Raw genomic sequence first — 27,906 nt, 5'->3', positions numbered from 1 at the left:
CGTTTGTGAACAAAGTTGGTGGCAGTTTCTTTTGGTAGGCCCCCATCTTCAGGAGGCCACCTGCCCTTCCCGTGAGAGGAAAGGCCCACTTTCGGAGGAACACAGGTCACCGCCTGGTTCTTCCCTTCAACAGCACCATCAGCACTGGCAGGCATTCATAGACAGCGCTTCATAGGGTTCCAGGTCTTTAATTTTCCTTGCTTTATCTTTCTCTTTTTTTTAAACAATCAAATTGGCAAATGGCTGGGGCTGGTGGGCACTGGGGGTCCACTGAAACCCCCCCCCAAATTCAGACTGAGGTTTCAGGTCATGGTTGGTGAGCTGCAGGATAAGGTCAGGGTTTGTAGAGATTTCCCAACTCACCCTAGAACTTTGTTTCCAAATGGCTGGAGGAGAGGTCAGACTAGGCCCCCTGTTACTATAGATGAGGGAAAAAGTCATTACTTCCCCATCCCTCAAGTTCTTCAGAGATGTGTAGATAGAAGGCTGCAATTTCTAATTGCCTACAATCTTCTGTTAAAAATATAAAACACGTGCAGTTGGCTTTGGTACAAAAAAAAGAAAACAACAAAAAGACATTCTGGCCCCTGTGGGTTTTTCCCTCACCCCCAACAGACCATTATGGCCACTTTAACCCCTATTCCATCAACTCTAGGAAGCCAGGATATCTCCCTGGGCTTCCATGGAGCACAGAGAGAAGAGGGAACAGCAGTACAAGGTTGAGGGAAGAGGGACATGGCTCTGCCCACAGCCCTTCTTGAAGGGGCAGTAGGGTCCTAAGGTTGCAGCCTCTCTTTAAAGATGGTGTTGCTGGGAGGGTGTCAGGGCTAGAACCCAGCAGCTGCAAGGTTGTCTCAATAAACCCCAGTAGTGTTAAAGGACAAGGCCCCCGATCCCTATGGCTTGGTTCCCATGTCCCTGGTCCTCTAAATCTCTCCTCTCCCTCCATAACTAATAAACAATAAATAAATAAATTTTCCTAAAGTAGAGGGAAGAAGGCATGATGAAAAATTGGCATCTGTGGTATAGCTTCTGGATGCCACCAGGGGGCACTGTGTCCTAATTCCCCCAGCTTCCTAAATGGCCCCAGGTATCCGAGGATCCCAAGAGCTGGCTGGGACAATCAGCAGTTCGAATGCTCCCTGGTCATTGGCAGGTTGGAGTTTCCAAGGTTTGCCTCTTTCAGTAACGTTCTTCAGGGGGCACAGGAAGGAAGGAGGGGCCCCCTTAGCTCTCTGAAGCTACAGATTCCCCGTCACGGCTCTCGGTCTCCTCTGGGATGTCCTGCATTCGGGTGAAATCTGAAGGGGACAGGACAAAGTCAGCAAGCAAGCAAAAGCTCCCATGAACTCCCCACCCTAAAAAGCCTCCCCATCTGCAGGCTGAGAAGCTCTGAGGCTGGGACTCCCTGGTGCGGGAAAAACTTCTGTCAACAAAATAATACGCCCACATGTAGGTATTTCATACACTTTGTAAGTATATGAAGATACAATTTGATTAATAAAATACAAAATCTTTTAAGGTTACTATATGAAGTTATAGTAGCTCTTGGTTATTTTATATTTCCTGAACAAACTATAAGAACTCTGAGGTCTTTAACTTTTTTTTTTTTAACTTTAAAAAAATCTATTTCTACTTGAAAAGTTTGGGAATCACTAACTTATTGGAGAAGTAGTCCTTACATTCTTTGCTTCCTGGAGATTCACCATCAGATAACACAGGAAATCCTCATGCCCATGCCAAGAGTTACTGTAGACCTCAGTGGTTAGTTAGGGAACTTCCTAAATGTTCCCATGCTCCAGGATGCAGGCTCCATTTGCAAAGGGTCTGAACCCAGGCTGCACCCCCTTCCATTCCATGTCTCTGCCAGGATCTCACCTCGCGGACTGTGAGGCGGAGACAGACGGCTGCTACATTCCTCCTCGCTGCCAGTGTCAGGGTCGCTGCTATCTTGTAGCCGCTCCTCAGGGCTGCCCAGCTCCTGCCTCTCTCGATCCTCAAAGGGTCGATGGACAGAGCGAATAGTCACTGGCATATCCAGGCGGTCATGGCCCCGGCTGGACTGTGGACGGCAGGCAGGAAAAGCAGGCCAGGCAATGAGCAGTGCAAAGACCGCAGGCCCTGCTCAGCTAGAGCGGTGGGTCCTCCCAGGCCGCGAGACTTAATTCTCTCAGTAGATCCATCACTGACTGACTTCTTTCTGCACCAACCTACAATTTCCAGCTCTCTAACTAGTATCCTAATATCTTTCAAGTCTGCTGCCCAGTTTCATCTGGGCTCAAATCCCCAATTCCTTTCAGGTTTCCCCATGGACCGAGATGCCCACCCACGTCAGTTCACTACCCCAAGCTTCCTCACCTGTGGCGGAGTAAAACTCAAGTACAGGGCATCGCCTGCCGGGAGGCTCCGACGCCGAGGATCCAGAGGCCTGCGGGCCCAGGGGGCCTCCAGCGGGAGGGGGTCGGCCTGGCCCAAGGCGGCCAGCTGCCTGCGAGCCTCTTCAGCCTCCCGTTCCAGCAGAGCGCGGGCCTGCTCACTCTCCCGGAGCCGAGCTTCCAGGCTGCCAGCCTCAGCTGCCCGCTCTTCACCTAGGCGTCGGCAGCGCCGCAGTTCCTCCTGCAACAGCGCGTGTTGCCGTTGCAGTAATGCCAGTTCCGTGGCCTGCTTTTCGGGAGCCACAGGCGTAGCCCCGACTCTGCCAACCTCCCCATCCCGAGAGTTGGCTCGGGTCAGCTTGTCTCGTCGCTCGGGGCCTTCAGGGAATCTGGCTTCCATCAAAGTATCCTGCTGGGCCACAGCCGCCTGGGGTGGAAGGGGAACAGATGAGTATATGAGAAACTCCACCCCGATTCTCCCAGCCCTCACCGTCACCCCCAGGGACCAGGTCAGGATTCCTGGAGTGCTCCAACTGGGAGAAGGCTGAGAAAGGCCCATTAGAATGACTCTGCCCCACCTGAACGAGCAGCTCTGCTCTGGCTCCTCCCCCTCCCCATGCTAGTCCCTGCCCCACTGACCTGTAGGCCATGGAGAAGTCCATAAAGGTTGACCAATCGCTGTAACACTTCCTGAGGATAGAAGAGAGGGTGGGAACAGGGCCCAGGCTTCAGGATGGGAGAACTGCCCAGAAGTTGAGTAAGTGTGGGTGTGGGGGCAGTAAGACTCCAGACACTTTGAGGTGCACACTCTCTCCCACACCCCTCCAACCTGGGCTCCAATTTCTCAGTCTGAGAATATCCTCCCTTCAGTCTCCTATACCATCAAATTCCCATCTCACCTCCTGGGGAGATCTCAGCTGATTTCCATTTCGATCCTGCAGAAATGGGCAAGGAGAGGGAGTCAGCAGGCACACAAGTCCCCGGGACCTGTCCCTGATAGTTCTCTGTCAAGAATAGGCCAGCCGTCCCTTTCCCACCCTCTAGCCAAGTCCTGACACCTCCTGAGGACACACCTTCTGGCTGGAGTCTGAGTCGGCTCTACAGAGCTCAATCGAGCCATTGAAGGTTCTGGTCTCACCGTCTGATGGGAAGGAGAAAAGAATGAGCTGAGCTCCCTTCCCTAGGACCCTGACAACACTCAGTCCCTGCTACCACCCCCTCCCCTTTAACCCCTCCCACCCCCTACCTTGGTCCCCTGCCCTGGCACTCACTGGCAGTGACTCCAGGACTCATGTTACCACCGCTTTCGGCTTCCATGGGCAGAGCTGGCTCGCGAGGCGTCAAGAGCAGCTCCACTCCAGGCCCGACCAGCAGGTCTTTCAGGCCCTCCACTGAAGGGAAAGACGGAGGGGTGAGGGCAGAGGCAGTACAGAGCCCTGTGGGGAACGGGGGCGGACGCCACTTGCACATTACAGATGGACCACACGGCTATCCGGGGAATGCCCCTGTGCAAATGGGCTCTCACTCACCACCACGTAAGAGGCCAAGTTCATTAAAGGTGCCCAAGGGCAGCCCAAATGTATGCAGGGTGAGAGGTGTCTGACAGTAGTAAGAACTGTATCTCTTCTGCCTTTCCCAGTACCTGGCACACAGCAGGCAGTCAAGGGAGCTTAGGGACTGTGGGGCTGACATCCCCTTCGTCTGTGTGTATCCAGGCCTAGCCACGTGTCCACATTCTGACAGCGAGTGGATGAGCGTGCGCTCTTCCCTAGCTGCTCCCTCACCCTCACGGATGGCATCCTGCAGCAGCCGTTCGCCACGAGGGGACTCGAGGGACTCAGAGCGGAAAAGGCCCCTGGGCAGGGTGGGCATGGGCCTCCCACCGCTGCCGTCCTCTTCCACCTGGAAGTGGGTCATCTCGGCGAACAGCCCGACCTTCTCCTGCAGCAGCTCCACCAGTGCCCGGTCTTTCTGCTGCAGCTCCACTGTGGATGAGGAACAGGTAAGCACACAGGGCGGCCCAGAGGGACCCAGAAGAGCGGCCCTCCCAGAGGCAGCCCTAGGGATTAGGGGCCGGAACTGGGCAGAGTAGCGGGACTGAATTTTGATGTTTTGGTAATTATGAAAAAGAAAAAAAAATGTTTTGGGGAAAAGTACATAGGTGTTTTTGTTTTAAAAACAAAAGTAAAAAAGATTTGTGGCCTCAACTGCAGGTTGTCCACCAGTTTTCACGCTCCCCATCTTCCTTTAGTTGGAGAATGTGTACAAGTTTCATCTGGGCATGTGACCGCCCAGTTAGGCTACATTTCCCAACCTAATTTGCCCTGGAATTCGCCACATAACTAAATTTTGGCCAACAGATGTGTCTTCCAGGTCTACCCTCAAAAGAAATGGGTATAAACTTTCCTTGTTCCGTCCTGGCTGGTGTGGCTCGGTGGACTGAGAGCCAGCGTGCGAACCAAAGGGTTGGGAGGTCGATTCCCAGTCAGGGCGCAAGCCTGGGTTGCAGGCCAGGTCCCCAGTTGGGGGTTGGGGGCGTGCAAGAGGCAAACCACACATTGATGTTTCTCTCCCTCTCTCCCTCCCTTCCCCTCTCTCTAAAAATAAATACATGAAATCTTTAAAAACAAACAACTTCCCTTGTTCCTTTCCTCCTCCCTGCTAGCTGGGATGCAGATCACACCCGAACTAACATAAGGCCCCATAGTGAAAACGTAAGTTGCTGTCTCAATCCTGGTCTTCCTAGCTCCCCTGCCCAGAGGCAGCCATAGTAGTATCTTATCTTTGAAAAGATATTTCATACATACACACATAATACATATGGCATATATTTACCCCATCACTTTTACACCAAAGGTAGCATAGACTTTACATTGTTTTAAACCTTGCTCTTTTCTCTTAACGATATATTCTAATTATTGATCTATATCAGCCCTCACAGAGCCATCTCATTAATTAAAATAGTTGCATAGAAATCCATTATGTGAATGTACCATAAATTGTGTAACAAATTCTGTGAGTGGACTTACTCTTAATTCGCCGCAGGTAGGCCTCATCCTCTGTCTCAATCAGGGGGAAGTCCTCCCTGGATGGGCAGCTGGAAGTTTAACAGATTGGGTAGGGGTGTGGAAGGAAGCTAGGTTACATACCAAAATTCAGCTTCCCTCCTTCCCAAACGTGTTCTATGCTTTCCTGATAAGACCCATTGGCTATATGCCCTGGCTTCCTTCACTCTTGACCTTCCCCTTTTCTCAGCACTGATCATCTGCAATCGCTGCTAAGTACAGACCTCTCCTAAGGTCTCCTGGAGGCAGCACAGTGCAGAGGGGCAACTACAGCCTTTGGCATCAAGCAAACTGAGCTGATCTCCTGGCATCACTGTTTACCAGGTGATCAGCTTTCTATTTCCTCTTCTGAAAAATGGGGATACTATCTTCCTTACAGGTTTTCTGTTAGGATTAAATACAATAATGCAACAGTGCTTTGACAATGGTGGAAGCTCAATAAATTACAATGAATAATGTAAGTTATAATTTTAACAATTACAAATATTAATACTATTAATAAAGAAGCCATTGTGGATCTGATGGCAATGGGACAGATATTTTGCATTGTTTTACTAAAATAGGCAATTTCATACTTTTGTATGCATTTCTGAAAACTTGGTTCAAAAGTCTAAATTGCAGAAATTAAAAAAACAGGTTTATATATTATGAAGTAGAGAAGAATGCCTTTTTCTGAAAGCTTAAAAAATTACAAACATCCTAATTGAGTATAATTGTCAAGAATCCATTTCCGATATTTTACATGCACTTTGCTTGACTTTTTTGTTGCAATAGACACACAGTTGACCAACTGCCTCATATCTAATGTATGTCCAACAAGAGGCTAAAGATTTGTTGCTTTAGCACACTGAACAATTTCTTTCTTGCCTCTATTGTATGGAGTTTGTTTATGAGACTTATTCCTCTTATCTCCACTATCAATGCTTTCATTACCTTCTTTTTCATTCATTTTTAGAAAATAAATGTAAAATGCAATACACTCCAAATAACAGCCCACTGCCTACAGACCAAGATGTTAAAGCAGCTGAAATTGGACTGTCGGGCTGACAGGTATTGCACCACATGACAGCTCAAAATACTCCTTCCCTTGTCAGTTCATGTTGCGTTTGAAAGGTGGTCAAGGATATAAGATGACCTTTCCTGCGCTGGCCTATCTTGTTTCCCCTCAGCCTCTGCCTCTACCTCTGAACCCTAGGCTCTAATTCCAGGGAGTGCTGTGGCCTGGGGCCGGAAGCTGCAGGTGCTCTGAGGCCACACACACACTCACAGGCGCACACTCTGCTGAATGATTCGGATCCAGGTGCTCCGGTCATCCCGGGATGCCGTGTGGACTTCATACATCTCAGGGGGCGCGGCGCTGATCAGAAACATCCCTTTCTCCTGATTGGCAATGTCCCGAACAATGAGATTCTGCAGTGATACCACCGAGGGCTTGTCCTGTCAGTCAGGGAAAGGAAAGATTAAGCTTGGGAATCCTGACCCTTGGATATTTGGATGAGCCCTTCTGGAATAACCAAGGGAAAGAAGAATCTGCCCACAGTAAAGTTAAGAGCCCCAGCTTTGCTGCCAGCCACAGAGGACCTAGATGCATAAGCTGACACTTGGCGATAGAATGAACTTTAAGCTTTACTTTCCTCATTTACAAAAAGGAGATATTAACTGGCCTTCCTCACAAGTGTAAAAGTGCCTACACACAATAACAATACCTGTTTGTTTTCCTGTGTCTTATTTTATTATAATAATTGTTACAATCACAGCCACTGGACTCCAGAGGATCCTGAGTCTTTTGGACTCAGGTAGGAAAGCAAAAAGGGCCCAGTCTGTGCTGAGAAAGGAGGTGGAAGGTCTCACCAGGGTAGGAAAGATATACTTCTGGTCCTTCTCTTGGAGAAACACCAACGCATCAGTCATCAGCAGCAGCAGCACATCTGGCAGGGGGACAAAGGCGGGAAGAGCAGTCAGCATGAGAGGGTCGAGCAGTGGCTTCCTCTCTCTCAAGGACAGGTCAACCCCATTTGGTTAGAGCTCCTGATCCCCCTCTTCCTGGCCTCTCTTCCCTTTGGTTGCTCCCGCCACCTGTGTAGACCTGGCATGCTGCCCCCCACCTGCGCCCCATTCCTACAGCTCAGAAATGCGAGGGGAAAACAAGAATGCAAGTGCTAGGTCAAACAGCTTCTTGAGCTAGAAGAGACCATGAGGGATTAACCAATGCCTGTGGGAAAAAAAACCCTCTTTATGCAACCGAGGCAGGCTCCCCACTCCGGGGCCCACAGGCCCCTATTATTTCCATTGCTCGGCTCCAGAGGCTCTGCAAACCCTCTGAAGCTGAGAATAAAAAGGATTCCCAGAGCAGGAGGGGCCACCCTTTTTCAACTTTTCAACTTGGTTTCTAACACCTAACTAACATAAGACCTTTGGGGTTAACAGACCTAAATTCCCCATGCCTAGCATGTTCCCACTTCTCATTTTGTGCTGGGTGGGGCGGCGGGGGGGGCAGGCTGGGTTCCTTATCCATCTCAGCCAGAGTTGAACAATGTCATCTCCTTCCACCCCACGCCCCCCTTCACTTTCCTCCTCTGCCCCACCTTCCAGGCTCTCAGACCCTATGAGGTCCTGTACTTCAAGACTGCAGAGGAAACAAAGGTCAAGTCCATAAAACTCAGACGTCATGGTCAAGAAAGCACACACTCACCCTTTTCCCTTGGAGATCCTACTGAACTGTGGGCACACAGCAGGGGAGGGTTTGTGCTAAATGCTTCAGAACTAAAGATCTTCAGTCTTGCTAGTCCAGCCCCACCCCCGCCAATGGCTTATATTCTTAGCTGCTGTGTGGGAGTGATGGGAAGGAGAGAAAAGGGATGAAGGAGAGTGGCTGCTGAAGAAGACTGCAATCCCCAAGCACACGGGGATTCCAAGATGGGACAGAGGCTCAGCCAGGCTCTGGCCTCAAGCAGCACAACTTACTTGTGTCCCTCATTCCTCACCCTAAGCCAAGGCCAGCCACTCTGCTCCCATGACTTAGGTGGGAAAGACTTGGTCAGTACTGTGTAGGAAGAGAGTCTTGGAATGTGCACCCTTGCTCCCAAGACCGCCCTGCCCCCCCCCTGCCCCCCCCTTCTGTCTTCTTCAGCCTACCCGCCCTTTGCTGGGCTCCAGCCCGGCCTGTGGGCCTTCCTAGCTCTGTTTCCAAAGCTCCTGCCCATTCCCCAGCCCTGGTGGCTGGGACTCTAGTGGGTAAAGCCAACTGTCCCAAGCTTGTCCTGTGGTCCAGGAGTTTCTCTGTCTTCCTCCTCAAAATTGGTGGCTCTCTGGGCATGAAAGGACCAAAGAAATGAACAAATACTGACAAGGAAGTCCCTGTGTGGTCCATAAAGTTAAATCCAGAATGCAGACTTTTGCTGAAACAGAGACTATGTTTTTTCCTCTCACTAGTCTCACCCTGGGTATAAGGCTACACAGAGAAATCTAAGGGCTAAATGGTTCTCCCTCTCAATCTCTGACTGCAAACTCTTGCTTGGCCTGCCAAGGTGACCACTGACCTTTGAAGCGGCCGGTGGCTGTCTTCCAGAGCAGGCAACCGTCATGGATAAGCTTGCGCCGCAGAAGCTCCTCTCGGCCAAAGGGGCCCTTGCCAGGCACTGGGGTCTGGGCCCGAGGGTCCATGCGGTTGTAGATCTCCTGCAGGCGGGCCCCCTTCTCCAACTCATGCACATCCTGGTCCACATTGGACAGCAACTCCTTCACCAGCCCCAGAGCCGTCGTCAGGTCCTGGCGTTCCTCCTCAATCCCTGGCACCGAGGTCGGCATGAGGGACCGCTCAGCCAGCCAGCTTCCCCTCAGCCCCGATTCCCATCTAGTCTCGATCCCGCCTTCAGACGCTGCCTAGGGGCCCACGTCTGACCCTACCCCTTCTCTTGTCATCCCAGGCCTTTCCCTACCCGAGACAGTCCCCAGCCCCTCCTCTCCCGGGGCCGGCCTCTCACCGTGGGAATGCTGCAGGATCCGGCCGATGAGCACGGGGTACTTGGTGATGCGCTGGGTCACGAGCAGGATGCACTCCTGAACGCCATGTCGCTTCAGCACAGCCAGGCGGGTCACTTTCTATAAGGACAGAGGCAGGGTTCAGGGCTAGAGCGGGGCCAGAGGGGAGGGCGACACGGAGAACACTGGACCCGGAGCCCACGCTCTGGCACTGGCCCTAATGTGGCCATTGACCCCATGTTGGCTTAGGTGAGTGCATCTGGAAAATGAGGATATGCCACAGGTTTAGTGTGAGGACAATCAGACCAAGCAGTGAAAAGCTCTTGCTCTACTGTCATGAGGGGCTCCATGAGTGGATGGGCCATGAAGGCTGGTGAACACCTATCTGCATGTGGGCGCAGCACACACATGCACCCCATGAACAAGGGAGGCTGGATGTGGGCCACCAGTGGAGGCCGAGTGTGGGTCCTAGAGAGGTCTGCTTACCCGGATGAACTGCTGAAAGCGTTTGTCTCGGGCATATAGCTCCTTATAGAGCTTTAAGGCCTTGGTGTGGCGGCTACAGAATTCTGAGTAGGTCTTCCGCATCTGCTCTGCGCTGGCACCTGAGAACTAGAAGTTGGGGGAGCAAGGCTGCGTCAGCAAATCCTCCAAAGCCACACCTTAACCCCTGTATGCCCTCTGGCCCGCGGTCAAACAACATGGCTTCCTGCCTCTCTGGATCTCCCTGGCTCCACCCCCAGGAGCTTGGAAGCAAGAGATGCCCACTCTAGTCAAACCTCCTACCGAGCCTGTAGCCCATGGGCCCTCCCTTTCCTCACCTGGCTGATGAGTAGGTCACCCAAGCGAGGAATGACGAAGTTCCGAGTGCTGCCAGGGCACAGAGCCTGACGTCGGCGTTCTAACAGCTGGCTAAGGAAGCGTGTATGGATGTCACTGAGCTCATCCACACAGGGAAACAGGCCCTGGACCACTCCTGGCTCCAGCTGTAGCTCTTCCAGCATCCCCGTGCGGAAGAGGCGGGTCATGATTTTCAACGTCCGCACATGGTGCAGCTCCGTCTGGATGAGCTCTGTGTGGACAGTGGGACATCTGACCCCTATCCTGGCCTGGTCACAATTGGTGGGGCCTCGCCTGGGGGCCTCAGAGAGCTATTTGAGGTTTTCAAGGTTCCTTCCAGGTTCACATTCTGCATTTTTGTGACCTTGGGTCATTTTATTTTATTTTATTTTTTGATTTTGAGAGTACAAAGCTAGGGACTGTAAAACAAGAAAGGACTTAGAATAGAAGAAGCAACAGGAGAGCCTAGGAGGGAAGGCTTTTGCTCACAGGAAAGTCAGAGGAAAGGAGCCTTGGAGACAGGTTCAGGAGGTAAGCCCGGGATGAGCTGTCGCTGCCATTGCTCCCCTGGTTGCAAGCCTCGTGGGGACCCTTAGAGCTTAGGAGATGCCTGCCCAAGAGGGAAGAAAAGTGTGGGGCGTGCTCCTGAGAGGGAGAGCGCGACTGACCTTAGAGCATTTTCTAATCATTTTTTATCTTGATGTTTGTCTTCTCAAGTAGTAAGCTGTTTTAGGTCGAGAACCATGTGTCCTATTTATGTCTGGATTTCCCAGTCCCTGGCATGGTGTTGGGCATGAAATAGGCACAGAGTAAAGACTAAGAATTGACTAGATGCAGGGAGAAGGGAGAAGGATGGAGCCTTGGAGACCAACAGCCCCAAAAGGTGGGGGCCTAGTGGCAACTTGTAGGACGCCAGGCAGAGTCTCGGAAGCCAAAGGAGTAAGAGGGAAGGGTCTTGAGAAGTGGGGGCTGGCAGAGGAAGGACACAGATAGACAGGACCTGGTGAAGGAAGACAAGGCTCAGGGTGGTCTTGGCTCACCGTAGATGACATCCTGCTGCTTCATCACCTCCTTTTTATGCTGCTGCAGGAAGCTGCTGTCCACAGCAAGGCTCCAGGAGTCGGCTGCAAAGTCCTTCTCATCCATCTCAAAGTCACTCATCAGCTCATTGTAGATCACCTCTGCGCCTGAACATCAGTGAGGGAAACAACTCAGAGCCAATTCCCTAGACCCTGGGTCCTTCTCGAGACCACTTCCCAGGCCTGCCCACCCAGCCCCTCATCCCCAGGTATCCCCCAGGCTTCGCACAGTCACCTTCATCGATGAGGGACTCTACCGATAGGGTTCGGTTCCGCATGTTGAGGGAATCTGTGGACTGGGAGAGGATCCGGCGCAGCCCCAGCGGAGACTCATCGTTGAAGTGTCTGAGGGAAGTGGAGGCCGACTGCATCACCCCAACTTGGGCAAGAGAGCCCTTTCCAGGCGCGGCACCAAGGCCAGGATCCAAGAGGCAATCACCCCAAGTCCTCCGTACCTGTCTGTCTATAATTCTGAACCCAGGGATATAGCAGGGATCTCGCAGCGCCACCCCCGCACCGCCCTCCTCCATTGCCACATTCTCTGCCTGCCTGGCTCTGCTCTCCCCAAGCAGAGGCTCACCCAGCAATGTTGGTAGTAGAAACACTCTTGGCTAAAGACAAGGAGGAGCGGCCGCGGCGGGAACCAAGCAGGGACTGCCGGAAGCTGTCGGAGGGGTAGATGGCAGAGCTCGGCCGCTCCCGCGTGGTGGCTGTTGGGGGTACCAAGCAGGCAAATGTCAAACCTGATGCCTTCCCAGGAGTCAGGCCTCCCAGGCTCCACGACTTAGAAGAGAGACCGCCTCTCCCACCCCACCCTTAGTCCGCTCTGGTCAAAGAAAGATGGTAATAGTAATGTCACCTTACATTTGTGCAATACTTTTAATACACAAAGAGCTTTTCTTGTCGTATCTCCTCCCCGCAACATGCCTATGAGCAAACTGAAGCTCAGGAAAGTTACGAGACGTGTCTAAGGTGACTCAGCCAGTGGCTAAGCAGGGACTCAGACTCTGGTCCTTTTGACTAAGCACCATGCTCTTCCTGTCCCACCAAAGCTATCTGAACTGACACCTGACGGCTGCCATGAACCCCCAAATACAGTGCAAACTGTAATAATAATGCAGGGCGACGAGGCTCAAATGACCAGCCATCCTAGCCCTCCTCCCCTCTGGATTCTTCTGTTCTTCTGTCCTGCCTCTAAGCCTAAGAGTCTGGAGAGCTCACCATCTGCTTCCCGTTAAGGGGAGGAAGGTGCTGAGCCAGGGAACAACCCCAAAGGGGCAGCAGAGCCCAAGGGCTGAAAGGCTTGGGCCCAGGGGCCCCTGGGGCTCCTGCAGCCCCTCACTACTCACTCTTACTGCGGAGTGAAACAGACTGCAAGGCAGTGTTGTTCTTCAGCAGTGCAGCTTTCTGTTGCTGTGAGACAGAGAGCGAGAGAGAGAGACACCAAGAACAGCTATCACCCAGGAGTCACCCCCACAGGCACAGGGCAGGACTCGGGCAGCTGGCCACCTCGGGAGAAAGCTGTCATGATGGCTAAGGGCATCGGGGTGGCTAAGCCCAGTGCTGGGGAGAAACGTCTACAGCAACAGGCCAGCCCACTAAGGGCCTGAGGTCTGAGGTTGAGGGTCTGGGCTGCCGCATGGCGAGGAGAGGGGTCGAGGAACACGGGGGAGGAAATGAATGCAAAAGGCATGAGGGTACCGCATACTCACTACCCTCTCCCCCAGCCCTCTGCCCTCCCTGCCATCTCACCTTCTGCTTGACCTTGGTACAGTTGGCGAGGGTGTCTTTACAGCGGTTGTGGATAGTCACATTGCAGGCTGGGAGGGTGGGGTAAAGAGGGTGAAGGGAGGGCCGGGTGGTACAGGAGGGGACATACCCATATGCAGACACCCATCTCCCCCTTGCCACACAGTCTCAGAGACTGTCCCCCCTTCCCAGACTTCTCAAATGTCACCACACCCCAGCCCCTCTCTGCCCCCCCGCCGCCCCCTTCCTTAAAGCAGGAAATGAAGTGAGGAGGTACACTTGTTGACTGCAATTATGCAATCAGGGCAGTGGGCAGTCCTGACTCGAAGTGACCTGAGGGGTAAACTGCAGGGAAGAAGGGATAGCTGGCTGCCAGAGATGAGCTCAAGAAGCACAAAGGTGGTTGAGAATGACAGATGGAAGAGAGGACGCCCACGGAACAGAGGATGGCACAGGAGCAGCTGGGATGGGGGCTAGGGGCTGAGGGAGAAAATTAACATTCCCTGAGCATCTAGTATACATTCCATATTTACTGGGACCTAACAACCCTCGAAGGTAGACTTAGTTATCCTCCTTTCAGAGATGAGGAACCTGTACTGGAGAGATTAGATCACCTGCCAGAGGTCATACAGCTTGAGGTAGAGCTGGGATTTCAACTCAGGTGTGCCTGAGGCCAAAGGCTGTGCTATTTCTGTTGAACCCCCCATCTGCCCATGCACACTGGCCAGGCCTAAGCAGGGTGAAGGCTAAAGGACCCAGTGGTGGGGCTCGTACAGGCCCAGCCCTGTCCCCCCCTCCACTGCTTGCCTTCTGCACTGTTCAGCTACGGTGGCCCTGTCTCCAGTCAACCTGCCGTCTAGCTCCCAGGCCCAGGGAGTCCCAGGCCCAGGGAGTCGTGTGCCCTAACTATGGTGAACCCACAGCGCTCACACTCCATCTGCCTCCCCCCACCATCCGCCAGAAGCACCTCACCTCGCAATGGGGGAGGGGAGGGGAGGAGAGGAGGCGCAGTCACGCAAGCCTAGGCACTGGGCTCACAGGCAGTCCCTCTCCCCTGACATGCCCTCAGCCCTTGGCCCTCTCCAGCTTCCCCTCCCCCGGCCAACAACACCGGAAATTCTGCTAACTCCTTCAGACAATACCCAGCACCACGCTCACTTCCACAAATACAAGGCAAGCAGGGTGGGGCAGAAGGGCAGACAGAAGTGGGAGTGGGGGCTGCCTCCGTCCCCCCGGAGCTCCCTTCTCCTGCCCCCGGCACCCAGTGTCTCTGGAGCGAACCTCCGCTTTCCACCTGCTCTCAAAATAGCGCTTGCTGGCTGCCCGCCTCACCGGTTTCCCTGACAACAAGCTCTGGATTGGGAATTTTGTCAGGTCTCTAGAGGACTCTAGATTGGGGTTCCCTCCTCATCCTCATAACTCTAAGTTGAGCAACAAGAAAGTAGGGAGGCCTCATTCGTTCTTCTGGGGGTTCCTTCCCCAGTTCCTTAGGGATTTAGAGACTAGAGCTGTTGTCTCACTTTTTAGCAGCAGATCACAACACCTCAGTCCTGCTCTAATCACAAGCAGCTCTTTGCCATAAATTGGCGGTGGGGGTGGAACAGAGCAGGAGCCCTCTGTGGAGGCACACAGGCCCTGGGGAAGGAAAGATTGTACTTTCTAAGCACAGGGCTACCCTCAGGTATGGGATAAGGTCCGGAGTTCTATCCCCTCACCCCACAAAACACACACCTCGCTGTATGCCCTCTTTCCACTTTGTGTCAGTCAGACTAGAATGTGAAACAGAGGGTCCTAAACCCATCCTCTGCTTCAAGCTGCAGAGATTTAGAGATTTCAGGCTCCACCCACAGTCAACAGAAAGGGAGGGGCTGGGGGCCCTGAAGTCCTGAGTGCCCAGCTCGGCCCAGAAGATAGGCAGAGCCAGCTGCAAAGTCGGTAGCTCACCATCCAGCTCTCCCACCCTCCCCCCACCTGCCCTCACATACATTCTTGCTTCTTCTCCAATCAGTTCCCCTAACCCTCAGCAGCTGTTCAGGGAGCCAGACACCCCCAGAGGACGACAGCTGCACAGGGAGCCGGCCTCGTCTCCCCTCCCCCACATCCCCCAATAGTCCTGCTCGTGCCATATTCCGACTGCCACCGCCCCTCCGTGGGAGGAAAGGGAGCAAGGGATCAAGCATCTGGCCCTGGCATTTGGTCCCCTCTGGGATTCTTGAGTGGAAAGTGACCCCTATGGATCCAGGGCAGAAAGGACAGATGGGAAAATTAGGGTCAGTGGGCACCAAGTCCGAGTGATGTTCAGGGTCCAACTTACTTGGGCAGATGAGGGCCTCCTTGGCTGTGATGCTCTTGTTGCAGGCATAGCACATGGTCATGCCCGAAACGGAGATGGTGGTGAAGAGGTGCCCATTGGTATAGCGGGCATCCTTGGCTTCCTTCATCTTCTCCTTTTCCCGGGCCTGTGGAAGGGGTGAGAGAGACGGTAAGGGAGCTGGAAAACGCTACAGTGCCGGAGGAGTCCGGAGAGACAGGCCAGGGAGGACGCCGGAAAGACACCACCGCCCGAGGCAGAGCCCGCTGCAGCTGTCCAGGAATGGCCAAGCCAGCCCTGCGAGCCTAGCTGTCCCCTGACCTACCTGGCCTCTGCGGCTGGGCTGCCTCCTGTTGCCACTCATCTCCCCAGCTCTAGACCTGGCGTCCTCACTCCACCTCCCGCCCGAGCTCTGCTCGCCCCCAGGCTGCTGTGCTCTCTTCTCTGTGCCAGGGGAATATGCGCAGAGAGGAAGGGAGAGAAGGCGAAGCAGAGGGTGCCAGCTCACCAGAGCTTTCAGATCTATGGGAGTTAGCGCTTCTTATTACCATGACAACTGGAGTTGGAGTCCCTGTCTCTGAGGCAGTCACAGTGGGGGGGGGGGCACGGCAGGAGAACCCCTTATTAGATTGGCTGAAGGGGGCAGATGCTTCCACTACCACCTTCAACCCAGAGGCAGGGTCCCAAAGCTCTGAGCCTTCCACACACACTCAGCCAAGGTACACGGCCTGTGCGCAGGGGCAGCACGTTCTCTGCTAGCCCTGAGGCAGGAGGAACAGCCTGCTTTTGGTCTTGGGTCACTCCTCCTCTCCTCCTCTGGCAGTTTAAGGAAGGAAATCCATCCGGCTAGATGTCTTTTCTGGCAGGAAGTCTCCCCGGCAGTCTAGCTTTCATTCCTCTCTTACAACCCTCCAAAACCTAGGACAGCTCTTTTGATTCCTCCTCACCCAATTAGTCTCTCCCATCCTAGGAAGTCCCTTCTGGCATCTACCTTCCGTCCTCCAGCTGCAACACCAGTTCCTCCAGCTCCAGTCTCCTGAGATGGCACCCACTGCGTACCCGTCCTCAAAACCTCAGAGGTGGGCTCTTCCTATTTCTGCTTTCTTCTGCTCCCCTCTGACCTCTGCACCTCTTTTCCGTCCCTCCACAAGCCCGACCTCCCTGAAAGCTGAGAAGCTGAGAGGATGGGATACCATCCTTCCCACCTACTGCAGGGCCTTCTGTAGTGGTCACCTCAGATGTTGGAATTTCCCCTCCACTCTTAGAGGAAGGCGAGCAGGAACTGGAGCTGATAAGACCACCCTCTAAGGTTTCCCAGTTTCTCAGAACCAACAAGTGGATCACATTGCTGAAGCCAAGGGTCTGAGCCTCAAGTTGGAGGACGTTGGAGGGGTCTGAGACAGAGAATTAGAACTCAGGGAAGAGCTCCCAGGACGGGCCTTAGGGGCCCAGCCCTGACCTCAGCTCCAGGCACACTAATAGTTAAGAGGTGTGGGAGGGGCCCAGAGGCACTGGTCTGGTGCTCTGGGTAGAAAAGGGAAGTGTAGAGGGGCTGAGTCAACACCCCAGGGGTCAGGGAGCACTGGGCCACAGTGCCCTAGCTCAGCCTCCAGACTTGGCGGCCCGGGGTCCTTCTCTCCCCTGCCTGTGCTCAAGAGCCTCCAGGCTTGTCTGGTGATGAGCAGAGACCAGAGGTCTTAAGGCCACTCCTCACCCAGATCACCTATTTTTCTTTTTTGTCTCCCCTTTCATCCTCCTCCTTCTTCTCGTCCTACCTCCTGTCCCCTTCCCATCCCTTGCCCTCCCTCCTCCGCTCCTCCACCGCCCTCGGCCTCCCCCACTAGGCCTAGTTGAGAAAGCTGACCAGCCTCTAACTCTATCCTCCCATATTCCAAGCCTCCCTTTTTCTATTCTGGTACCCACCTACCTGGACCACTAGAAAATTCTCCCTTTGGTCTAACCTCCATCTGTCTTGTTCTTTAGAAGATCAAATCCTACTCTGAATAATAACCTTACAGAACCTCAAAGACCAAGTCCAAATATCTCTCTCTTACTGCCATACACACTCAAATATCTCCCCCTCTCCTGCCCTCCCAGCTTTCTCCATAACACAAATTAAAAGTCTGAGCACCTGCTATGCTTGACTTAAAAGCAGGTGAACAAATACTATTGAATGTCAATTATAACTGAAAATTTTAAACATAAATAATAAATAAAAGCAAGCAAACAAAAACATGAACATTAACATAACAATCATATTTTTTAAAGGAACATGTCTAAATCAAGGTCACCTCCAGAATGGACAGTGCTACGGATCTGCCCAAATGCTGCCACCACTCTCCCTGCCCTGACCGGGCCGGACCTCCACCCTCCACCCTTAGGCCTCCAGGAGCACCCACCTGGAAAGGAGGTGGGACAGGGAGGGAGAGGACCGGGGCTGCCAGAGAACGGGGTCTCTAGGGGTCCTCCCTCTCTGGCGTCAAGTCCCCATCGACAACCTAAGTGCTCTGTGCCCAGGCCTCTCGGCCTCCCAACACTCACCCTGCCTCCAAGTGACCCCCTCTCCGGGCGGGCCAGCAGCGGGCAGCAGCCACAGCAACAGCACATCCCAACACAGGCACTGCCCAGCAGCAAGCGGCCCCGGCACTGCCTAGCGCTATTGTCCCGCAGGCAGCCTGTGCCCGCCCCAGGGCTCAGGCTGGCGAGGATGCTGGCGAGGATAGGGAGACACAGGGCCTGCTCACCAGGGGTGCCTGCTCCAGAGAAGGAGTGAATGGGTGTGCGCGGTTCTCTGTCCTACTCTTTTCCAGGTATTCTGAAGACAGTCACATTGGTCTCCCATTTATTCACCCACCACCAGGACAGCCCTTCGCCTCCACGCCCCGAAGTGTCCCCCAAGAGAAGGGCCCGTCACTCCACACTGAGAGGCCCTTCCCGCTTGATTCAATACTCTGCTGGCCAGCGTCCGGAGTCATTCTTTCCTGTAAACCCTCACAGGAAGACTTTCTTACCACAGAGACTTCATCGATACCACTGCTACATCAAAGATAAAGTGAATAAAGCACCCAGCACAATGGCTGGTATACAACAGGCACTCAATACATGTTCAGAAAGGACAGAAAGGAAGGAAGTATAGGTGGAGGGACGGATGGACGGATAGATGGATGAAGGCCAAGACAAGGGTTCCCAGTAGCACCCTCACCCCTGCCCTGTGGGCCCTCATCTCTCTCCTCTTCTCCCTCCTCCTCCTGAAGGGCTCCCAGCCCTCTCTCCTCTTCCTTCCTTTGAGCTTAGCCCTGGAGGCCACAGGCAGCCAAGCCAAACCTTCCTGCACTGCCATCCCAGACCTCGGTCACTTTGGAGGAAGAAAGACAGAGTAAATGGTAGAGGGCATTGTGGCCGGCGGCCCAAAGACTCAAAGGCAGAGGCAGTCTCCCCACTTCTCTGTCTCCCAGGCTGAGAGAAGAGGAAAACAGCACCATATGTGAAGGACAAGGCAATGCCAAAGCCTGGACCGGGGCTGCCTGTGCTCCCGGTGGGCAGCAGGGGTGGCAGAGACTCTGCAGGAGAGTTCGGGCCTCTCCAAGGTGAAGCCCAGCCTCTCAGCTGTCCTTGCTCCTCCACTGGGTATGTCCAAACCAAGAGCTCTGGGGGACTGTCTCTGCTCCAGCTGCAACCGGCAGCAGCTTCTTCCCGAAGGTGGGAAGGCCTCTGTCCGGGCCTCTGTCCGGTGATCAGAGGGCCCCAGAAGGTTCAGCTGGGATCTGAATCATCTGCGGCTTAGCCTCTGGCCAGTAGGAGTTCAGAGTCCTAGGCTGCGGAGGGCAATGAGTCACGGCGATGAGCTATAGGGCTGGGAAATGAGAAAGGGGTTCCTGGCCATGGACTAGGAAGAGGGCTCAGTTAGGATGCTCTCAGCAAGGCTCTGTTCCTTTACGAGCTCCCCGGGACAAGATAAAGAAGGCTCAGAAGAGCGCGGCCAACTGAAACACTAATGCCAAAGCCAGACACATAACACAAAAAATATCACTGAGCACACAAAGGCACTTAATAAATGCTTCCTTGATGAATGAAGATGAGACCCTGGACAATGGGGGTGGGCACATCAGTGAAGCAGGAAAGGGGTGCTAAGTGCCATTAGGAATAAAATCAGGCTAGAGACCCTGAGACCCAGGCGTCCTGGACCCCAGCCTGCCCCCCACCCGGCCACACCTGTCGGGTCAGGAGAGGGAGACCAGCAGAGGGACGGGGGAGCGATGCAGACAGACAGGCATTTGTGCAAGCGAACAATAGCTGTGCCAGGGCTCCCTGCCCTCCTGGCACAAGGCAGGCCAGTAGAGCTGGGAGGGGGGCAGCTGCTGCCTGCCGGCCCCCTCCCCCAAAGAGATACAAACAAACCCGGAAAGGCCCAGCAAGCTCCTCTCAGTCATTTCTCTTATCAGCCCTGGGAACTCTGACCCATCTGCTCACTTAAGCTCCTGGACGATACTTCAAACCAGAGACTGAAGCTAAGAATCGAACCGTTTTCTCATGTCCTGCTTCGGTGACCACCATTCAGAGCAGTAACTCGGGGCATCAGGGGAACGGACAGACACACACACACCTACATCCCTAACACGGGTCCTGTGCATGCATGGGACTCAGACACCCAGGTCTGCCCTCTCCCTGATTCTGAGGTCAGGAAGCCAGGGAAGCCGGGGCAGGGGCGGGGGGGGGCGGGGGGTGGCGGTGGGGGGGGCGGGTGCTGCGAGCAGGCCCTCCTTAAACCCTTAGGTCAGCCCCAGCAGGCTCCTCTCTAGGCTCAACCGACTCCTCTGTTGTCACTCAGTGACTTCCCCAAGCTGTCAGCTCCCTTCCCCCATCCTTGCTCTCCCCTCCCCCTCAGCTCTTCCCCTCACCTCCATGACCCCTAGAATCCTTTCCTATGCCCCCAAAAGGTTCAGCCTCTTGGGGACCCCCAACTCCTCAACTTTCCCCCAAACTGCCACCCCCCTCAGCTCCCTCCTGGGCTCACCCAGCCTTCCTCTAAGGCTCCGCTCCCAGTCCTGCACACAAAGCCAGCCACCTCTCCATTATTCAGGACAAAGAAATACCCTCTCTCCTCCCTCCCACTCCATCTGCCCACCACACTCCAATGTTGGGGTCCTAGAGATTCCAAGGGGACCCCCCAGCCTCCACAGCCTTCCCTGGCCCCTGCTTGCTCCTAGGCAGGAAAAGACCCTTTGTTCTGTGAGAGGAATAAAGGTTAGGGTTTGGGGGAGGAGAAAGGGAAGAATGGGGTGGGGATGCTAGAGAGAGAAAGGGGACCTCCAGGTTTGGGGCCTGTGGAGGTAGGAAGTAGAGCAGAGAGAATAGAGGGGGTGGAGGGCCAAAGACAGCCTGAAAGAAAAGAGCAGCACGGGGAGGGGGCCGCGCGGAAAGCCTCTATGAGGGTGGGAAGGAGAAGGGCAGGGTTGGCCTAAATTCTCCTTCTACAAGGGGGTACTGGGGAGTAAGAAAAGAAATGGGGGGTCAGGGCTGAGCTAGGAGCCATGCCCCCCAAAAGGTAGCAGGAGAGACCATCTTCCTCAAATAATCTCATTTCCACAGCCCCCCCCCCCACTTCCCACCACAGTATAAAAAGAAAAGAGACAGCTGGTGTGCATGGGGGAGGGGAAGAGGGGATCCAGGGTTTGTTGGCTAAGAACCAACTCCCCCCTTCTGCAACCACAGCTTTCCGGAGGTGGCCCTCCCCTTCCGATCAGCCCAAACTGACAACCACTCTCCTCCGGTGGCCTCTTTGCCCTCAAAAGTCCACCCACTCAGCCCTCCACCCCCTACGCCCCACCCGATTCCCAATACTCCCCCCCCTACCATGCCACCCCAGGCTAGAAAGAGTCAAGCTTCTAGATTCCCAGTTCCCACTACCCAAAAACTAACAAAACCGGCTTGAGGATCCAGGTGTCTGGTACCCCAGCTCCTCCCAATGATGGGAAAAGGATCCCCAGTTTCTATCCTCCCAGAATTCCTCTCTGTGGACTTCTGTCCAGGTCTGTCTCCCCCTGGCTCCCCTATGGCTTTCCTTTTCAGGGTGGAACCAAATTTCCGTGGTTTCAAAAACCTCTCCACCCCCCTTGGCTCTACTCCAGGGTCTCAGCTCAAACCGTTGAAAAATAAACAGACTTCCAGAACTGGGGCCTGGCCTGGCACAGCACTGAGAAGAAGAGCCTGCCTGCCACCCCACTGTTCGCCACACTCCAGCCACTTCTCCCAGCCCTCAGTTTGTCTTAGGCCCTGCTCAAATCCCTGGTTGTCTTCCTGTTAGCAGAACCTTCTCCCAATCCCCTAAGGAAAAGTTCCAGGACGAAAGCTTCACGAGTTAGCCTCAAGACAGGTAGGCAGGCTAGGAGCGAGGAGCGGGTGGATTTCCACCATCCTCGAGGGATCCAAGGGGTGCTACTTCCTTGCCTGAAGACGGTGGTAGTGAAGAGCCTAGGGTGGGAGCTGTGGGCAGGACACCAGGGTCCTGGGGTGAGAGAGAAGCCAGAGATGAAGCCAGGTGTGGGCTGCATCCCGGCCTCTCCCAGAACAGCTCGGCTCCAGTGGGGCTCCAGTGGGGGTGCCCTGAGCAGCTGGGAGGTGCTGTCCGCCTGCACTCCCATCTCTCACTCATTCACCTACAAGTCAGTTTCCTCATTCCCTGGGGCGGTGGAGCAGTCACATCCTTTGGGAGTGGGACTGGGTACACAGACAGGGATAAAGGATACTTGGAAAGGAGCGGTCATGGTGGGGGTGGGGGAGAGGAAGATCAGACTCCTAGGCTCTTAAAATGGTAGGTGAACTCCCCAGAGGAAGAGATAAGGGAGCTGGGGGCGGGGTGGGGAGGACAGACAGAGACGGCACTGTGCCCAGTGGGTCAGCCTAAGGGTTTCAGGTTGTTCGAGGTTGTGAGAACAAGGAGTTTGGAAGCTGGTGGGGCAGACAGGGGTGCTCAGGGCCCCTAAGGATGGAGGAAAGGATCCCAGCTACACAAAGACCTCTGCTCCCTTCACTTGAGAGCCACGGCTTGGGGGAAACTAAGCTTCCCCTGACCCCAGCCTCCCGCCTACCAGAGGAGAACTGAATCACAGCTGGAAAGTCCATTTGCAAGGAGGAGCTGACTTTTGTCTAGGAGGGGTGGCGTTGGAGGTGATGGTGGGAGGAAGCCGGGGAAACCACCCCCTCCGCCGGATGGCGGGGACAAAGGGGGAACCACCAAGCCCGCGACTGCAGGGTGTGGGGAGGTCGAGAGCAAGGCGTTGGGAGCCTGGAAGAGGGGGTGCCACAGAGCTCTCGCCACCCCCAACCTAACACACACCCCTCCCTCCCGCTCTGTCGCTTACCGGAGCAACTTTCTTCCCTATGACCCCAAACGCCCAGGCCCCAAACACCCGGTGCGGAGACCACCAACACCAGGTCCGTTCTCTCCCAGGACCCCAGCCCGGGTAGGGTCGAGTCTACTGCCCCCCACACCCCTCCCCACTTACAGTCCCCACAAACCCAGCCCGCATCCTGCCCTGCAGACGCTCCGCCGAATTTGGTGCGGGGAGACTGGGGGAGGGGAGGGTGCTTGCGGGTGGAGGTCGAAGGGCACCCTGGGGAAGTGGACGGCGGAGAGGGGTTGTAAAAGCCCACCTTACTCGCCAGCTCTTTGCTCCGGTCGATACGCGCTCGAGTGAGGGATTCGATCCGAGACATAATCCCCCGATGGGGGGTTGCCGGAGGGGCACGGTGGGACCCAGGCGTCCAGCTATTGTGGGGGAGGAGGGAACGGGCAGCCCAGCACACGTCGCTCTGAGGACAGGAAGTCTGACTCCCCTCGCGCGGCACCCGCGCCAGTTCCTCAAACCCGAGTCTCCACCCCTAGAACCGGCGCAGGAAGGGGGAGGCGGGGCGGAGCAGGGCGGATACCCGCGGGACTAACTGCTTGGCCTGTACAGGGGCAGCTCAGAGGAGCAGAGCGGTTCTCCACCAGCAAGTTGAGGGCCCCTTCCAGCGCTCGAGCTGTCCCGTAGCCCCAGGGCTCAGGTCTTCCTAAAAGCCACCCCCGCCCAGCCCTGCAGCCCTCGCGCCAGCCCAAGTCCTCCTTCCCCAATCCTTCCAGTCTGCAGGACTTAAAGACCCGCAGGCCAAAGGATTCCAGCCGCCCCCGCTCTCAAGGGAACCCGCAACCAGTTCCTTCCCGGCCCTCAGGCCCATGAAAACAGGCCGGAGATGACGGATTCCTTTTACGATTGGGGGGAAGCGGTGGGGAGAGGGCGGGGAAGTCAAAAGGGAACTAAAGGCTGGGTCTTCAGAAGGCGTTAACGAGAGGATTTGCTTCCAGAAGACGGACTGGGAGAGGAGAATTCTCCCGCGTGCCCCCACTCCTCTGGTATCCTCCTGACCTCTGTTCCTTTCTGTTTGCCTCCACTCCTATCTCCACCTCTGCCAAATACTTGTGGGTCCAGAGAGGAATTCGCCACTTTTGCTAAAAGCTAAGAAGCTGGGGAAGTCCTTCCTTGTGTCTAACTAGTTCTCTGTTGCAAGTTAGGCCAGAACCAAAAGACCAAAAACAAGCCTGCCCAATGAGCTGGAGCAGTTGAGGTGTGTCTCCACAAGAAGGTGGGTGGGGCAAGTTCTTCCTGGACCCTTTGCCCCAGCCCTGGAGGCAACCTCCACCTTTGGTGAACTTCCTGCTCCAGGGAAAATTCCTCCTCCACTTGCTAGCTATACCCACTCACACTGCAGCTCATTTCTGCCTCCTAAGGTCTCCCATTTCTCTGGGGAAACCAGAAGTATGCAATGGCCTGAGACAGAGCATCCCATGTTTGCAGAGTTTTGCCCAATTCTGGTTCCTAAAGGTGTGGGGGAAGGAGGGAGGGAGCCCCACCCAGATCTAGTGGCTTCCTGGCCCAGCTGGCTGGGCAGCAGGGTCAGGCTGCAGGTTTCAAGCCCAACTCAGCCCTCTTGTAGGTGCCAATTTTAGCTTCTGCCACTATTTTGGGCTCTACTGCCTCACCACTGGCTGAGCTGGTTGGGCTCACCCCCGGCACCACCCCCACACGGCTCCTCTGGCTTCCCCTCCTGCCTAGCAACTCCTTCACCTCCTTCTTCACCCATTCCCCTGTTAGGCTCCTTATATAGCAAAGACCAGAAAAAAAGGAGCAGAAAGAACCATGCCTGTTCTAGGCTGCAGGAAAAGTAGAAAGCAGAAAGGACTTCCCCAGGACTGTGAGAGAGACTGACTCCTCCAGGAGTGCACCTGCAGCCGAGGCCCCCTGGAAGGCCCAGGACCTCCCCCAACCAGCAATCCAAAGGCTCCCTGGCTTGCCTACCCCCAGCCCAGAGGGCAGCCAAGGCTGAAGAATGTACTGAATTTAAAAACAGAAGCCAGAACCCTGGCCTCATGCCTCCACCCACTGGGGGCCCAGAAACTAGAGGTGGGCTGGGACCTCCGCTTTTCTGCCAGGCCTGGAGGTGGGAGGGTTCTGCAAGCTAAGGGTGGGCTCTAAAAGGGCCCAATCCCAGCCGGAGCACCCAATAAACCTGACACCTGAATCCCAAAGTTATCTGAGGGATCTCTCATTCCCTAGACTCAAGTTAGGAAGTCTCTCTATGAAGAGTCTACCTAACCTTCCAACTCTTCCCTGTCTCCCACTCCGGTCTTCAGTCTACCCCCCATCCCACCTGCTGTTTGTCACCCTATGCTCCTCTCCCTCTTAGGAGATGAGTAGCAGGAAGAGGACATGGGGACTGGATAAAGGAAACCAGTCTACCTTTAAAAACATAAGGGCTTTTGTGAGCTAGACCTGCAGCTTGACTTAATTTCCATTTTCCGTATCCTCTGGAACAGTAAGCCCTTTTCCTTCCTCCTTGGCATCCCTTGTCCCTCTATCCATACCCCTTTTATCCCAACCGCCTCTACTCCTGTCCAGTGATATCGCCCAGATATTCAGAAATTATCTTTTTAGATACACAAAATAAAAGCCAACCCTAATTCCTGCCAGAATCTAAAAGTAGCCACCATCTTCTTTAGCTCATGTAACTTAATAAATGCGTCCCCTACGTTGCAGGGGTGAGGAGACAGTTCCAGGGAAGAACCTGGTTGTTAGGGTCAGAGTCATGGCCAAAAAGTGAACAGATAGAGCCACAAGGACACCTGGGCCCAAGCACTTCAGTGCCCAGGAGGATACTTGCATTTCTTATCACTCTGGACCTTGTACGTTCTGGGAGAGGCTGACTAAGACATTATTGACTACAGTGGTCATCCATCAAAAGACGGTGGAAGAAGTGAAGGGAGGGAATAAATGATTACGTTAGCTTTACTCACAGGCAGAGGTAACAGCTGCATCTCTTAACTATGGGAACGGGGGCAAGTAACTTAGGCTCTAAGTTGTCTTGCCTAAAAAAAATGGACATTAAAATGTTTATCTTTCCCAGAGTGTTACAAGAATTAAACGAAATGACCTCTGGAGAGGTGTTCTGTCAACTCTACGATGCTAATCAAATAGGAAGGAAGAAGCCCCTTCCCTCTCTCGCTGCCTGACTGAACTCCCTTCCAGCCCGGCCCCTGATGTTGACCTGCATATGGCCCCTATCTGAGCTGGGAGGAAGGGAAAGAAGAGAGATGGTGAGGCAGGCACACACATTCCTGAGCATGGAAGGAAAATGGACCAGGAGATGATGGAGAGGGAAACGGGGGATGGGGCCAAAGACGCTAGTGAGGAAAGGTCCAGTGGGACAATGCCCTGACTTATTCTGGCTCTTTCCTGCTCCTTGTCTGGGCTCCAAAGTGTCTGCCCGCATTCCCCTACACCAAGTTACTCAACCCTTCACCAAACTGTTAGGCTAAGGATGGACAAATGCAGACCACCCGAGATCTGTGTGGCCCCTGGGCAGTACTGACTCCCCTTCCATTCCCACCACAGGGGAGGAGCGTGGTTCTGCCAGATGACTCGCCTCCCCTGAACTGAGCGAGAGAGCCTCTGGGGAGATGGGACTCAGACCAAGAGCCTTGAGTTTGCTGTGTTCTTTAGGGAGCTCTGCTCCCCCATGGCAGAAGACAGGCCTCGCCGCCCCACCGGCCCTCCCCGAACCCCAGCTTTAGGGTTCTCCAGCTGCTTCTCTTCTCAGACTACGAGGTCTCAAGCCCCAACTCGCCACCTTGGCTCATAGTGAGAAGGTGCTCACGACCGGGTTTTATCTCTGTCATCCCTGTCCTCCCAGAGGAAAGGGAGTCTGGCTAAGAGGCTGGCAGAGAAGAGAGCTCTGGCCCTGTGGGTGGGGCCAGGAGGAGCCCGGACAACCTTCTTGGGTGAGACTCCCATGATTCTTCCAGGTGAATATGAGATGCCTTCTCTGCGGTGTCTCTCAATGCTCAGGCAGTACACGCATAATGCAGGGGGGGGGCGGGGTGGCGGGGTTGGGGAACCAGAGGAAAAGGGTGGCTCATTCTGCCAGCAAATGGAGAAAGTGGAATGAATCCGAGCAGCGGGCAGAGCCCAGGGGCTGGTAATAGGGAAGAGAGCAATGTGCCTCTTCCCAGTCCCCACCTCCTAGGACCCATCTATTTATAAGGAAAACTCCAGGCTCCAGGCTGCCCAGGGTTAGATTTGCACACGGCCTTACATGGACGGTGTGCGTGTACTTCCATAATCATCTACCTTCCTGGCTGCCACTCTGCCTATAGTCTAATTTCAACTCCTGCTGCTGCTGTATCCACCCATAAAATTATGAGCGTAAAAAGCACTTTGCAAACCCTAACACTCTATGAAGAAGTAAAAAGTACTGCTGTAATTATTATTATTATGTTCAGTGGTTATGATTTCTGCTGCCCGTCTCTTCGCTAATATGAGGGCTAAAGAAAGGGAGGGCTAGGCCACTCTACAGCTGCTGAGGCTCGTGGCTCTCATCCAGCTGTCCACAGCTGGCTGCTAAGCTGCAAGCATGGGGGAAAACAGAAGAAAGGTGATTTACTAGAATATAGGGAGAGATAGCATACATTTCCTTGAAACTTGAACATTGCCCTGAGTCTCTGTCTACCAGCGGGAGCTGGGGAAGGAGCAGACGGTAGAGTGAGGAGGAAGGGAACTGGAGAGGGAGTGGGTCCCAGGCCTCCTACTTCCCCAGCAGACTCCTACCTTGGCCTTTCCGGTCATGCTCAAAAGGAAGCTGAAGGTCCGTCGCAGCGAGGAGCCTGCCCAGGTCCCTGAGCCCCTTTCCAGTTGGCTACAGCTGCAGAAACAGAAGGAAGAGGTAAAGAAATACTCCCAGAGAGATGGTGAGTGAAAATGCCATGACAAGGAGAAAGAGAGAGAGAAGAGATATGAGGGCAAATACTCAGAGAAAGGGTGAGGAAGAGAGAGGAAAGACTGGGAAAGAAAGATACTCCCACCCCCACCTCCTAGGACTTCTTGGATGTGGACACTACAGTTTCCCAGGCCCGTCTATTTATGAGGAAAACTCCAGGCTCCTCCCAGATAAACGCAGACCCACCCTCGCCCCAG

The 27,906-nt window shown here is 54.3% G+C and overlaps 1 protein-coding gene across 2 annotated transcripts; it reads right to left on the bottom strand.

The window, feature by feature from the left end:
• On the bottom strand, positions 1-27,819 carry ARHGEF2 (Rho/Rac guanine nucleotide exchange factor 2). Of its 2 annotated transcripts, XM_054563461.1 has the most exons (23): positions 27,801-27,819; positions 27,541-27,634; positions 15,404-15,548; positions 13,093-13,160; positions 12,690-12,753; positions 11,921-12,050; positions 11,576-11,685; positions 11,302-11,448; positions 10,243-10,493; positions 9,908-10,033; positions 9,424-9,541; positions 8,980-9,228; positions 7,292-7,368; positions 6,708-6,877; positions 5,405-5,472; positions 4,160-4,360; positions 3,647-3,766; positions 3,449-3,516; positions 3,275-3,310; positions 3,015-3,065; positions 2,359-2,802; positions 1,879-2,062; positions 1-1,301 (listed from the first exon to the last, which is right to left on the bottom strand). In XM_054563461.1, exons 2-23 carry the CDS (start codon positions 27,556-27,558, stop codon positions 1,228-1,230), a joined length of 2,919 nt encoding a protein of 972 aa, XP_054419436.1. In that variant the 5' UTR covers positions 27,559-27,634; positions 27,801-27,819; the 3' UTR covers positions 1-1,227. The 2 variants fall into 2 exon arrangements, with proteins under 2 accessions (XP_054419436.1, XP_054419435.1); XM_054563460.1 differs by lacking the exons at positions 27,541-27,634; positions 27,801-27,819 and adding an exon at positions 23,054-23,229.
• Positions 27,820-27,906: the final 87 nt, after the last annotated feature.

Source organism: Pteronotus mesoamericanus, unplaced genomic scaffold (genome assembly GCF_021234165.1).
Source record: "Pteronotus mesoamericanus isolate MK-2021 breed Mesoamerican mustached bat unplaced genomic scaffold, CSHL_Meso_final scaffold_705, whole genome shotgun sequence".
Classification (NCBI taxonomy): domain Eukaryota; kingdom Metazoa; phylum Chordata; class Mammalia; order Chiroptera; family Mormoopidae; genus Pteronotus; species Pteronotus mesoamericanus.
Note: the sequence above shows the minus strand (reverse complement) of the source record. Positions and strands in the feature narration are given on the sequence as shown.

Coding starts and splice junctions, on each gene's coding strand:
- ARHGEF2 (XM_054563460.1), bottom strand. CDS start 23,116: ATGTCTCGGATCGAATCCCTCACTCGAGCGCGTATCGACCGGAGCAAA. Junction 11,449..11,575: donor AGAGTCCCTCATCGATGAAG/GTGACTGTGCGA, acceptor ACTGATGTTCAG/GCGCAGAGGTGATCTACAAT. Junction 7,369..8,979: donor AGCCACCGGCCGCTTCAAAG/GTCAGTGGTCAC, acceptor TCCCCCTGCCAG/ATGTGCTGCTGCTGCTGATG.